Source organism: Lepidochelys olivacea (assembly GCF_965140295.1).
Source record: "Lepidochelys olivacea isolate rLepOli2 genome assembly, chromosome: 7".
NCBI lineage: Eukaryota > Metazoa > Chordata > Testudines > Cheloniidae > Lepidochelys > Lepidochelys olivacea.
This window is the reverse complement of record NC_140417.1, coordinates 9,053,552-9,066,507: the sequence shown is the minus strand read 5'-3', so window position 1 is coordinate 9,066,507 and position 12,956 is coordinate 9,053,552. Positions and strand designations below refer to the sequence as shown.

General features: G+C 43.3%; 1 protein-coding gene across 3 annotated transcripts in view; it reads left to right on the top strand.

Annotated features, from left to right (window-relative positions):
- Positions 1 to 1,934: 1,934 nt before the first annotated feature.
- EOGT (EGF domain specific O-linked N-acetylglucosamine transferase) overlaps positions 1,935 to 12,956 on the top strand; it is a 31,371-nt gene continuing 20,349 nt past the window's right edge. For 2 of the 3 annotated variants that reach the window (XM_084635125.1, XM_084635123.1), the window contains exons 1-5: positions 2,276 to 2,382; positions 5,167 to 5,391; positions 9,028 to 9,128; positions 10,563 to 10,671; positions 11,441 to 11,535. In XM_084635125.1, coding sequence (XP_084491251.1) covers positions 5,182 to 5,391; positions 9,028 to 9,128; positions 10,563 to 10,671; positions 11,441 to 11,535 — 515 coding nt within the window. In that variant the 5' untranslated portion in view covers positions 2,276 to 2,382; positions 5,167 to 5,181. Of the gene's footprint in view, positions 2,081 to 2,275; positions 2,383 to 5,166; positions 5,392 to 9,027; positions 9,129 to 10,562; positions 10,672 to 11,440; positions 11,536 to 12,956 lie in introns of those variants that run through there. The other variant, XM_084635124.1, reaches the window with a different exon arrangement.

Here is a 12,956-nt window from a genome sequence, read left to right as displayed (position 1 = left end):
CCCCCCTACGCCTGGCACTGTAGGCAGTTGCCTGCCCCAATATCCGGCCCTACCCTGCAGTACTTAGAATGGCTTTTGAAAATAAAAAGGTTGCATTTTGGCCACTGAGATGCTGTGCATATTGAAGTCAATAGGAGTTTGCCTTTTGACCAAAGCAGAAGCCATATCTAAGTAGGGAAATAACTTCAAGACTGAAGGAAATAAAACAATGGTCTTTTAAATGGCTATGTTTCCTGTTGGTCCATGATAGGAAAGGCCCTTTTCCGGTACATCCTGAAAATACCATCCTTATCCTAAGCACACCAAGAGGATAGCTCTGTTATAGTACTTCATTTATGTTCTGCTTTGTACATGGGTAAAGGGAAGATAATTGGAAGGTCTGAAATGTACACAGATTTTTAAAAGCATTTAACATTTATATTGCAGTAGCATCTAGCTGTCAAGGAGGTCAGGGCCCTGGTGGACTAGATGCTATGCAAACATGGTAAATAACAGTCCCTACTGTAAAGAGCTAAAAAAGAAGACACAATGGGTAGATGAGACAAATGAGAAGGTGCACAGTTATATGACATTTGTCAAAAATAACAAAGTAAACCTTAATCATGGGTGCAGATACCTGGGGAGGAGCTCCAGCTCCCTTCAAAATTTAGTGAATGCATTAATAAATAAGACACAAAGTCTGGAACAGAAGCTTATTTATCTCACTTGATTTAAAGGTGCACACATTCTGTCATGGTACACAAGTATTCATTAAAGTGCTGTTCAATAACTATTATTTTTAACTCTAATTGTCCTGCCCCCCCCCCAAATAAAAAAAACAAAGTTGCTTAAAGCTCCTATTCTCCAGTCCATTAGACTGATCCTTATAGGCTTTGAACATGACAACTGAAAACAAGCTCCAAGAGCTGATAAAGTGTACAGAAAAAGCCTGCTTTACGTACTGACCTTTGCGTTGGTACAGCTATGTTGGTTAGGGTTATACCCGTACAACAACTAATGTGGCTGCAGTTAAAGCGATATTAAGGCACCTTATTCAAATATTCAATCAGTTTATTCCCTTTCTCAGAAGTAGCAGTAGGCATCGTGCAGTCTCGAGAGACCACGGGTATAGGCCCTGAGAGGTAAAGAATTGACTCAACTGATTTTATGGCAGACGTGAATAAGAGGGACAATCTACCACATCGGTCACATTTAGAGGTGATGTTTCAACCCTTTGGGCTCTGCCTTCTACAAGCTCTTTTCGCCTCTGTTAAGATGGACTGCTTCCTCTTCTAACTTCCCAGACCTTTTTTAAACTCTTGTTTCCAAAGGGTGCTGTCCTGAATGTGATGTATAACTCCGTTTACACAGCTGTGTGTGTTAGTGGTTTAATTCTGTAGTACAGTATAGATCAGGGGTTCTCAAACGGGGGTTGGGACCCCTCAGGGGTTGCAAAGTTGTTATATGGGGGGGGGGGTCGTGAGCTGTTCTCCTCCACCCCAAACCCTGCTTTGCCTCCAGCATTCATAATGTTAAATATATTAAGTGTTTTTAATTTATAAGGGGGGGCGTCGCACTCAAAGGCTTGCTATGTGAAAGGGGTCCCCAGTACCAAAGTTTGAGAACCAGGGGTAGTCAGAGTATAGTGAGTGGTACCATTTAGGGTTTGGACATGGTCCCTATTGCTAACCGCTAACCGCAACCGGGGGGTGTCCACTGTTCCCCCTAAGCTGGGCGCATGCACACAGGTCCTAAACCCTGCGCCCACGGCGAAACACTGCGCGCACAAAAATTTGCACAGAAGCACAATTTGCACAGAAGAGTTTTTTGGTTTTTGTTTTTTTTTGCGTACAGGGCCTGTCAAAAACTAGAGGGAAGGTTGGGGCTGGCTCCCAGGACACCCAGGCATCAACATGAGCCAGTTAAGTGGCCATTTCCTTCAAAAGCATAAGCCCTGCCTGAGAGAGCTGCTCCAGGGAACCGCGGCCCAGGGCCAGAGCCGGCGGGGTCGCACGCGCCGCAGGTGCAGGCTTCGGAGTCAGCCCGATTCGCTGGGCAGGACCCGGCCTCCCCGGGAGCGGGCGCCCGGAACGCGCGGCAGGTGAGGTTGCGTCGGGCTTAGACTCGGTCCGCGGGGATCCGGAGCCGCCCGCCGCCCCCCTGCCCCCGCAGCTGCTGGCTGCGCTGGGTGGGATTCCGGGCGGCCAGAGGCCCCGCTGAGGGGCGGCTCCAGCGCCGGGTTCCAGCCCCCCGGGGCCTCAGGCCCGTCCGGCCTCCTCGCCGCCCCTCCCCGGGGCTGGTTTCCGGCGAGCGAAGCCAGCCGGGCGGGGCTGCCCGCTCCGCTCCCCGTGCGGCGCCGGCTGCGGCAGGGAGCCCGGGCGGAGCGGCGCCATCCAGCTCCAGGTGGGAGAGCCGGGGGTGGGTTTGGGGGCGTCCCCCGGCCTCGGGGGCTGCTCGGTGCCTCCCCCCTTGGTGGGGGGGGCTGGTGCTGCTGGGGGGGGGGCTGCCCCCCAGGCTGGTGCCTGCTGCTCGGGTGGGGGAGGGCTGCTCGGTGTACCCTGGTGCCTGTCTCGGGGGGGCCCAGGGTGGCTGATTTGGGGCATTTCTTCTCTCCTCTTTCACTGGGGGCTGGCTGGGTGCTGCTCTCCCACCCTCGCTCCTCCCCGGGTGCTGGCTGGGTGCACGCACAGGCTCAGGACCTTTCCCTCCCCGCCCCTTACTGGAAGTGTGTGTGTGTGTGTGTGTAAGTGGAACTGGCTCGACTTGGGGGTCTGGCGCTTGGCATCTCCCGCTCAGAGTTTGGGGAGGATGTTATTGAAATTGTATTGGCTATTGTATATTTGTAGGGGCTGTGTTATCTACCATCCCCTTCTACGCTGAGGACTGCTTTTTCTCTGTTATCCAATGGGTCTCTGGAGAGCATTAACTCCTGTTACTTGCTCCTATTTAAAACCTGGAGCCCCTTCAGAGGCAAAGCTGGAGAAACCTCTTCCATTCTTCCTGTGCCACACCAGCATGGGCTTGTCCTGGTGTCAAAGAAAGGGCTATAAGTGGCCTTCCAGGTCATTGGTCATCCAGCACTAGCGGGAGGAGGGATTAAAGCAATTTGAGGGTGTAAACCTTGCCTCAGTTAAAGCAGCAACAAGTGTGACAGGCTACTTTGAATTTCCTCTGCCTCTGGGTTTGTGGCGGTTGAGAGGAAGTACCATTTTTGCACACACTAGTGTCCCATTACTTTACGGGGCGTCAAATTTGTCCTACAGGCAGTCGGGTTCTATGAATGTCTAAGGCACTTGGCACCTTGCAAAACTGCCCATCAGTGCCTTAGCTCAGGTCATATAATCTGTACTCAGTGAAAGGCTCCATGAATTTATATTGTCTATGCATTTGTCTGCCTGAACAGACTCACTGAGTTTGCAAGGAGCCCTGCTAACCACATTTCCCACCTCTGATATCTTAAACTTAGCAGCGGGTAACTTCAGAGTTCTATTCCTTGTGTCTTGTCTGGTTACAGAGCCCACACCCCTCTGTGCTGAAAGGCCAGCCTCATTTTTAAGAGCAGAGTTTAATTTTGCCTCACAGTTAACTAATGGGCTTGTTACAGAAAGTAGCTGTTCAACTGCAATCAGTTGCAATCCACATTTGGTCCTTCATTTGTGAGCATGAGTTACCGTGGTCCCAAATGATGATTGCAGGAGCAAATTCCAGGCTCAGAATTGAATGTCCCTAAAAAATTTAGTTGTCTTGATCCATTGGAGACTTGTAACTGTAGAAAAGAGAGCTGTGGTTAGAGAGTTCATCTCAGATGCAGGGAGCTGGTTTGTGTTTCCTCTGAGGAGGAAAATGGTGCTCCTACTAACACTGACTCGTTTGGTTTGGGTTGGTCTTCTGAAGACCCTTAGATAACCATGGTAATAAATCCTGTAGGAAAGGGGAAGGTTGCCTAACTGAAAGCTTGTCAGCATAGGAGTATGACTCGGAGAGGCTGGGGAAGGCAATATTTAAAGCTATAGATTGGGCTCTGTGCACAGCTTTAACAGCTACAAGTGTATGATTAAAAACGTATTGACAATTCTGCTTATTGAGTATTCTCAAGGTTTGTGATTTTTGTATGTGAGATTTTCTATGCAAAATGTATTTAATTCTTCCCTGTATTCAGAAAATCTAGAGCAGTTCTCCTTGAATGGATAGGTAAGGCTGACAGCAATATTCCTGGTTTCAGAGTAGCAGCCATGTTAGTCCGTATTCACAAAAAGAAAAGGAGGACTTGTGGCACCCTAGAGACTAACCAATGTATTCGAGCATGAGCTTTCATGAGCTACAGATGCATCCGATGAAGTGAGCTGTAGCTCACGAAAGCTCATGCTCAAATAAACTGGTTAGTCTCTAAGGTGCCATTAGTCCTCCTTTTCTTTTAGCGATATTCCTATGATTCAAATAGCTTTAGTAGTTTACAGATACATTTATTTTAAAACCAGAAGGGACCATTATATCATCTAGTCTGACCTTCTGTATAGTACAGGCCACAGGATTTCCTCCAATTACTCCTGTTTTGAGCCTAATAACTTATTTGACCATTAACGTGTATCTTCTAGAAATGCATCCACTCTTGATTTGAAGACTGGATATACATGTATTACATTGTTATAATATACTCCTTGAAAAAAACAAATGTGCAATGTTAATAAAACATAACCATGCTGATGCATTCAGAAACTTAGATGCCATATTGAGGTTGTATATATTGCCATTCAACTAGCTGATGCAGTCCCACTTTGTGCAAGGAAACAATTTGTACTTTCCAATGGTCCCTATTTTTTTAAAAGTTTATTATTTATAATCTTAAAAAATGTAGGCCGTTTTGTAAAACAAGTTCTTCCTACAGTCCAGATACAATATAGTCTATATATAGTTTCCTGATTTGAACACTCAGGATTCCTTGGGACTTGGTGAAAGGCAACACACCCATTTCACATTGAATTTGAGTTGGCAATGCTTAATAAGCCTTCATGACTAATGATTCATTTTTTCAGACAATCCAGAGACGGTACAAATTAATCTCAGTGCAAGTTTGCCCTGCCTAGGAAAAAGCTGTATGGTCCAAGACAAAATACTTAAAGTGTATTTATTTGACAGAATATTGACCAATAGATATGTTATATTACTGTTTCTCCACTTTAACTGCAGGACTAGTTGGCTGCCATGCTAATGTTGCTTGCGTTTGGAGTGCTGCTTCAAGAAATCCTGGCTAATGCCCAAGATGAAAATCTTACTGAAATCAAAAACATTCCAGAAGTGCCATTATATAGCTACAAAAGTATCAATGTACCAGAAGAGCATATTCCATACTTTCTGCACAACAATCGGCATATTGCTACAGTCTGCAAGCAGGACTCTCATTGCCCATATAAAGTAGGTATTTCTATGTTTACTCAAATGTAATTTTGGGGTTGCTTATTCTTAGAATCATAGAAGTTAAAGATGGTACTAAGTTGGTCTACTTGCCAATGGGTTGGTCGTCTCTGGGGTTAGAACTGCTCTTCCTTAAAACTACTAAGCAGTGCTCTTTCCTGACTTCCATGCTGTCACAACGATGGGGGAAAAAAAGAATAGGATTTGATATATAAAGAGTTTTTTTTGTTAATTGCTGTGATGGTCTGTACCCCTGTATTCACCCATTGCACACTATTCTTATAATCTTTGTACAAGTATGTCTTGTGAGGTATCATTTGAAAACTCATAACTCGCTGGTCAATATTGTCCTGATAAAATGTGTGTGGCAACATTGTATGTAAAGTTATATGATTCCGCTGTATAGTGTTACTAAGACATATTCCAAGTCTGGGAAGCAGCCAAACCAGTTTCTCAGAGACAAAAAGCCAAGCTGACACCTCAGCCAGATGTCAGCAAGGTCAAACAAGCCTCACCTGCTTAAGTGGCTATTCATTGTCAAGAAAAGGGACATAGGTGGTCTTAAAAAGAAACCGCTTAGGGTTCCCATCCTCACAGACTTTGTGTCTCTCCTGAACCTCAGCTGGAGATGCTTCTCGAAGAAGGGAAAGAAATATATGAAAGGAGGGCAGATGCCTCAAATCATTCCTCCCTTTCTCTCTGCCTGTGGAATCCATGACACCTGAAGATCAAAGGAAACAGATTTGGGCTGGGGGGAGGGATCCTGGTCAGTTTGGATGAGCTATTACCAGCAGGATAGTGAGTTTGTGTGTGTGGTTTTTGGGAGAGGGGTGAGAGAACCTGGATTTGTGCAGGAAATGGCCCAACTTGATTGTCATGCACATTGTGTAAAGAGTTGTCACTTTGGATGGGCTATCACCAGCAGGAGAGTGAGTTTGTGTGGGGGGGTGGAGGGTGAGAAAACCTGGATTTGTGCTGGAAATGGCCCACCTGATGATCACTTTAGATAAGCTATTACCAGCAGGACAGTGGGGTGGGAGGAGGTATTGGTTCATATTCTCTGTGTATATATAAAGTCTGCTGCAGTTTCCACGATATGCATCTGATGAAGTGAGCTGTAGCTCACGAAAGCTTATGCTCTAATAAATTGGTTAGTCTCTAAGGTGCCACAAGTCCTCCTTTTCTCTTTGCGAATACAGACTAACACGGCTGTTACTCTGAAACCTGTCTGAAAGAAGTTTAGCCAGTAGGACTGCTGAAACATGGGGTGAGAGAGACCTGACTCTGAATTCATTCTAGTTAGGTGTTAGTTACGTTTTACTTTTATTTTTGTTGTAACTAATTCTGACTTTAAGTGAACATAAGTAATGAGCCATAAAAGTCTATCCTCTTGTAGTTAATAAACTTGTTTTTATCTAAACCAGTGTGTTTGAATTGAAGTGTTTGGGGAAACTCCATTTGGGATAACAGGATTTGTGCATATCATTTTCTGTTAATAAGATGATGGACTGTATATGAGCTTGTGTTACCCAGGAGAGAGCTGGGCAGTACAAGATGTACATTTCTGGGGAAAGTCTGGGACTGGGAGTTTGCTGGTGTTGCTCTGCTGTGTAATTCAAGAGTGGCTGGCTGCAGCGCTCAGACAGTATAACTGGGAGTAACTTAGAGGCTGGAGGCTACGGGTGAGACCAGGAGTGGTAGCTCTCACAGTGTGCAGTATAAATGGCACCTTAGCTTAGAGAGCAGAGGTGACACAGCTGTTTATCAGTCCAGATTGTATCCTAGGTATTTCACAGTGCACGGCAAGGAGGGTGTGTGCATAGCTCGTTATTTCAAATGAGGTTTACACATTAAACATTGGTATAGCAATTTTAAATGAGTCTCAGGTATGGCTGGGAACAGTCAAAGAAAGTTAGTTTGTTATTTTCTGTTTGCTTATTTCGGGTAATTGAAGTAGAAACAGTAAAGCATAAAAATGAGCATCACTGAAACAACTATGAAGCTACAATTAGCCAGATTAGAGGCAGAAGAAAGGGAGCAAGAATGCAAATACCAGAAATGGCAGGCAGAAATGAGACTGAAAGAACTAGCTTCTGCACTGGAAGCTGCCCACAGGCGAGCCATGGAACTGAGACTACAAGAAACTGAAGCTCATAAAAGAGCCAGGGAGCCTAAAGACAAAGAGGCTGAAGAAAAAGGAGAAGGAGAGGAAAAATAATTGGGACCTGATAGAAAAACATGGAAAGATCCCAGAGTTACCAACATCTCTCTCCACTCAAGGAACCCTTAGCTTGGTCAAGTCGTGTCCTGCAGTTGTGTCCTGTGAGACTGCATTGAGGAATACGTCCCCACTTTTCAAAAGCTATGTGAGGCGCATGTATTCCTCAGGACGAGAAAGTCTCCACACTGATTACAAAACTGTATGGTAAAGCTTTAAATCTATTTAATGAAATGCTAATTCAGGAAGCTTTTGAAATATTTTGAATTTAAGAAAGCTGTTTTACAAACATTTCAGATTGCTCCAGAAATGTATAGTTTGACATTTAGAAAACTTAAAGAGTGATTTCAGAGTAGCAGCCGTGTTAGTCTGTATCCGCAAAAAGAAGAGGAGGACTTGTGGCACCTTCGCGACTAACAAATTTGTTTGAGCATAAGCTTTCGTGAGCTACAGCTCACTTCGTCGGATGCATTCAGTGGAGCTGTAGCTCATGAAAGCTTATGCTCAAATAAATTTGTTAGTCGCGAAGATGCCACAAGTCCTCCTTTTCTTTTTAAAAAGAGTGCCGGCATGAGTCATTGTGAATATGCTTATAAGATGTATGACTTAGTGACAATATGAGTGAAAGGGAAGGGGGCTGAGGATTATGACTAACTGCTTGATCTCTTTGCTCAGGAACATTCCTTGAGTATATGAACGAAAGATGTAAGGAGCAGCATGTGGGATAAATCTTTAAAATCTGTATTAGAAATGGCCACTCTGGCTGGTGCCTCTTGAGCAAGCCCACATGTCCAATGAGCACAAGCCACAGAAGAAGGGGTACAAACCCAATGTAAAGTTGGAATCCCTTTTTGCCCCTGGGAAAAAGGAGGGTGGTTGGGAGCCTACATACTCACCCCCACCCCAAATCGTTCCCTTCCTAGAAAACAATAAAAAACAATTACCATGTAGCCAAAAGAAACAGGCTTGTTGACACTGAACAGCACATTCAGACGTGTGAAAGAAGCTCTGTATACTAAATACAGTTATTAGAAATTTTCTAGACTTCCTATCGGGCTGGTTGTCACCTCCAGACTTTGTCAGGTGTATTGAAATTTTAAGTGCTAAGGCTCTAATCTTACAAGCACTATATACGTGTCCAACTCATGAATATAGTCCTATTGAAGTCCATGGGAATAATTCTTGTGTATAAAAGTTTGTGTGTGTGTGTAAGACTGGGGCCCAAGATATAAACGGGTAATCTAAGCAGTTCCTTGTGATAATGTGGTGTGAGAAAACGTAAAATTGAAAGCTTTGTATGGAAGTCTAATTTCAAAGAGATAGGGTATTAGCCAACCGTTATTTGGAAGTCAGCTGAAATTTGCTGAAATATAACCTAATAAGCCAACAGTTCACAATGGGGAACTCCTGTGTTACAGAAATACTTGAAGAATCTAAAATCCTGCTGGGGCTATGAGAGATCCTGCAAGCCAGAATACAGGTTTGGATACCCGGTGTGTGATTATGTTGAAACGGGATGGTAAGTTTCCATTTTAAATGTATAGAAGTGCAGTGTGTCCCTAACATATGACGCTGTTGTTTGTTGGCTATTGAGTTAACTTAGTTGTTTCAAGGCATAGTGCAGTGTTCTCTGCCTAAAGGAGGATATTGTCATTACTCTAGTCTCTTCATGGAGACCTGCATAACAGTGAACTTTTTCAGGGAAAAAAAAAAAAGTATTTGAAGTATTTCATGTCATGATATTTATGCAGACTGGCTAGTTCAGGGGTCGGCAACCTTTGGCACGTGGTCCATCACGGTAATCTGCTGGCGGGCCCCAAGACATTTTGTTTTCATTGACTGTCCGCAGGCATGCCCCCACCTCCCACAGCTCCTAGTGGCTGAGGTTCGCCATCCCTGGCCAGTGGGAGCTGCATAAACAAAACGTCTCACGGCCTGCCAGTGGATTACCATGATGGGCTGCATGCCAAAGGTTGCTGACCCCTGGGCTAGTTTGTTATAATACAGCCTTAAATTCAAGTACCTTTTTCATAGCTTAAAAAAAGAAAAGCAAACTTGATGTTTTTGCCTGTATCCAGTTGATACGTTTCCTGTTTTGAAACTGAATGGAGATGAAAACAATACACTGGCTGGCTCTTCTGTTCTGGTTTATGTATTAATAACTTCAGCTTATAGAGTAGGCTTTCTCTCCTCATGAGATGGTTGTCAGACTCCTTCTGTGGTTAGGGGAATGATATTTTCAGTTATGGACCGTGTTCTCCACCCAGTCTCTGTGATGCACAGTCTAAGGACAAAACCTGCAGTTTTGGTTTCTGTTGAAATTTGGCCTGAGGATGTTGTTTGTCCTCATAGCCCCGCTGCTGGATCCGTACAGTGGGGTTGTTTTGCAGGATTTGTGCCATCATAACTAACATTCTTTCCATTCACTTTGTGTCCTTTTTGTGTGTCTCTCTCATTTTTACTGTCCTATTTTTGTTCTGTCTAGTCTGAGATTGTCTATTGTAGGAATTAAAAACATAAAATAACCTTCCATTAACCACCAATTGCATTGCTTCCACTCTCCATTGCACTGGTTACAAGAGGCATAAATTTTGCTTTTTGTAGCTCTGCTTTCATAAATAGATAGACTCAAAGGCCCTGTTGTGATCACCATAACACCTAGAAATCCCCCCAAATAATTCCTTGAGCACATCTTTTAGAAAAACATCCATTCTTGATTTAAAGATTGTCCAGTGATGGAGAATCCACCATGACCCTAGGTAAATTGTTCCAATGGCTAATTACTGTCACCTTATTTCCAGTCTAATTTGCCTGGCTAGTTTTGAGATCTCACAGAAGATGAGGATAAATAAAACTAATTTCTCAGGCATCCTCCTGCTCTTTGAAATAAAGGGCCACTTCAAAAAGCTAAAATGTATTAAATTAAGGTCCTTGAATTTTTTTCATGCATCAGGGCTAATGACATTGAGACAGCTCAGCAGATATTCTGGAAACAAGCTGACTTTGGTTATGTTAAAGAAAGGCTGGATGAAATGAAAACCCACTGCAAGCCTATAGCAAAGGTAGGTGTTTTGATATACTTATAAACAATGCAGTTTTTAAACATAATGCCACTACATAAACCCATGGTATACCCACACCTGAATACTGCGTGCAATTCTGGTCGCCTCATCTCAGAAAGATCTTTTAGAATTGGAAAAAGGACAGAGCAGGGCAGTAAAAATGATTTGGGGGATGGAACAGCCTTCTTATGATGAGAGATTGAAAAAGACTGGGTCTGTTCAGCTTGGAAAAGAGGTGACTAAGGCGGGGATAAGATAAAGGTCTATAAAATCATGAATGGGGTGGGGGAAGTGTTGTTTGCCCCTACACAGAACACAAGAACCAGAGGTCACTTGATGAAATTAATAGGTAGCACATTTAAAACAAACCAAAAAAAGGAAGTAATTCTTCACACAATGCACAGTCAACCTGTGGAACTCATTGCCAGGGGATGTTGTGAAGGCCAAAAGTATAACTGCATTCAAAAAAGAATTAGTTAAGTTAATGGAGGATAAGTCCGTTAATGGCTATTAGTCAAGAGGGTCAAGGATATCTCCATGCTGTGTGTGTCCCTAAGTCTCTGACTGCCAGAAATTGGGACTGGAGGATAGTGATGGATCACTCGTAATTGCCCTGTTCTGTTCATTCCCTCTGAATCATCTGGCACCAGCCACTGTCGGAAGACAGGATACTGGGCTAGATGGACTACTGGTGTGGCCCACTGTGGCCATTCTTATGCTTTTAGTAGTATTTTATTTTAATCAATCCCTACTTGTTCTTTTTGCACAGGGTGATTCATCTCTGGCCTGCTCACAGTACCTCCAGCATTGTAGAGCGACAAACTTGTACATTGATTTAAGAACCATAAAGCGAAACCATGACAGGTCTCTGAATCACTTTATGTTCCAGCAATACCAGGAAACCCCAGGGAAAATACACTTCAGAATGCATATTTCACAAATCTCAATGCATACGTCATCATGGCACCTGGGTTGCAAAACCTATAGAACCAAAGAGTAATTGTGCTAGGTTCTTCCCCCATTTACACTGGTGCAAACCAAACGGCTTACTGGGGAGACTTGGGACCTGATCCTGCAGAGACTAAAGCATGTGCTTTACATGTGGTGAGTAGTCCCCACTGAAGTCAGTGGGATGACTTGTACAATAGTGCAAGTCTTTGCAGGATCTGGACATTGAATATCAATCACACGGGTAGATTTCAGAAAGGGGAGTTTTGGCGTGTCGCATTTACCATATACGGCGGCACCACCACCAGTCTTGTTGATATTCTCAAGGAAAAAATCTGTAGGACCACTCTCATCTGATTTTTTTTTTTTTCCTCTTAGGAGCAATTTGGTTTTGAGGAATATGTAGATCTCCTTTTTTAAGTAACAAACTTGACCATTGGCAAAAGCAATGTAACCAATGAGGCATGTTTAGAGGGCACATCATTTTAAAGGGATGCAGTTAACTTGAAATCAAAACAAATTTTAAAAAATGAGTTCAAGATAGTGTGTTGCTACACCTGTCCTGAGCCTGCATCCCTATTTCTTGGCTTCACAATCACATTTTCCTATTTAAAGATAAATATCTTTCTTGCCTCTATTGTTATATAAAGTGCTTGGTCACACTTACTAGTAAGGTTACATTTATAAAAAGTTTTTAAAGGGTTAATTTATGATTAATATGTATTTTAATACAGCATTAGAACCCAACAGATCACTAGATTGCTTTTAACAGTTCCTTAGAGCACCTACTGGCATGCTTATAACAAGATTACACATGCTGCCCATGTCTGTAACATGCTTTTATCACCTGCTAGTCATTTCTTGGTAAACTGTTTGTGTTACTGTAATTACACAAACAGGTAAAACTAATGTCCATCTCCTGTACTGAGCTCCATGTGGGTGCAGCGATCAAAACAGAATTGATGGCTAACTGATTGCACAAGAGGAAACTCTGAAACTGAATAGGCAGTGTCATTACATGCACAAATTAAAGACGTTAAAAAAAATTTGGCAGGTTTCAGAGTAGCCGCCATGTTAGTCTGTATTCGCAAAAAGAAAAGGAGGACTTGGTGGCACCTTAGAGACTAACCAATTTATTTGAGCATAAGCTTCCGTGAGCTGCAGCTCACTTCACCGGATGCATCCGATGAAGTGAGCTGTAGCTCACGAAAGCTTATGCTCAAATTTTAGTCTCTAAGGAGCCACAAGTACTTCTTTTCTTTTTTAAAAAAAATTGGGAATCTTTTCTGTTAATCTTAGGTGTTACTTGTTATCATAGAAAACATTTCCCCTCTGAA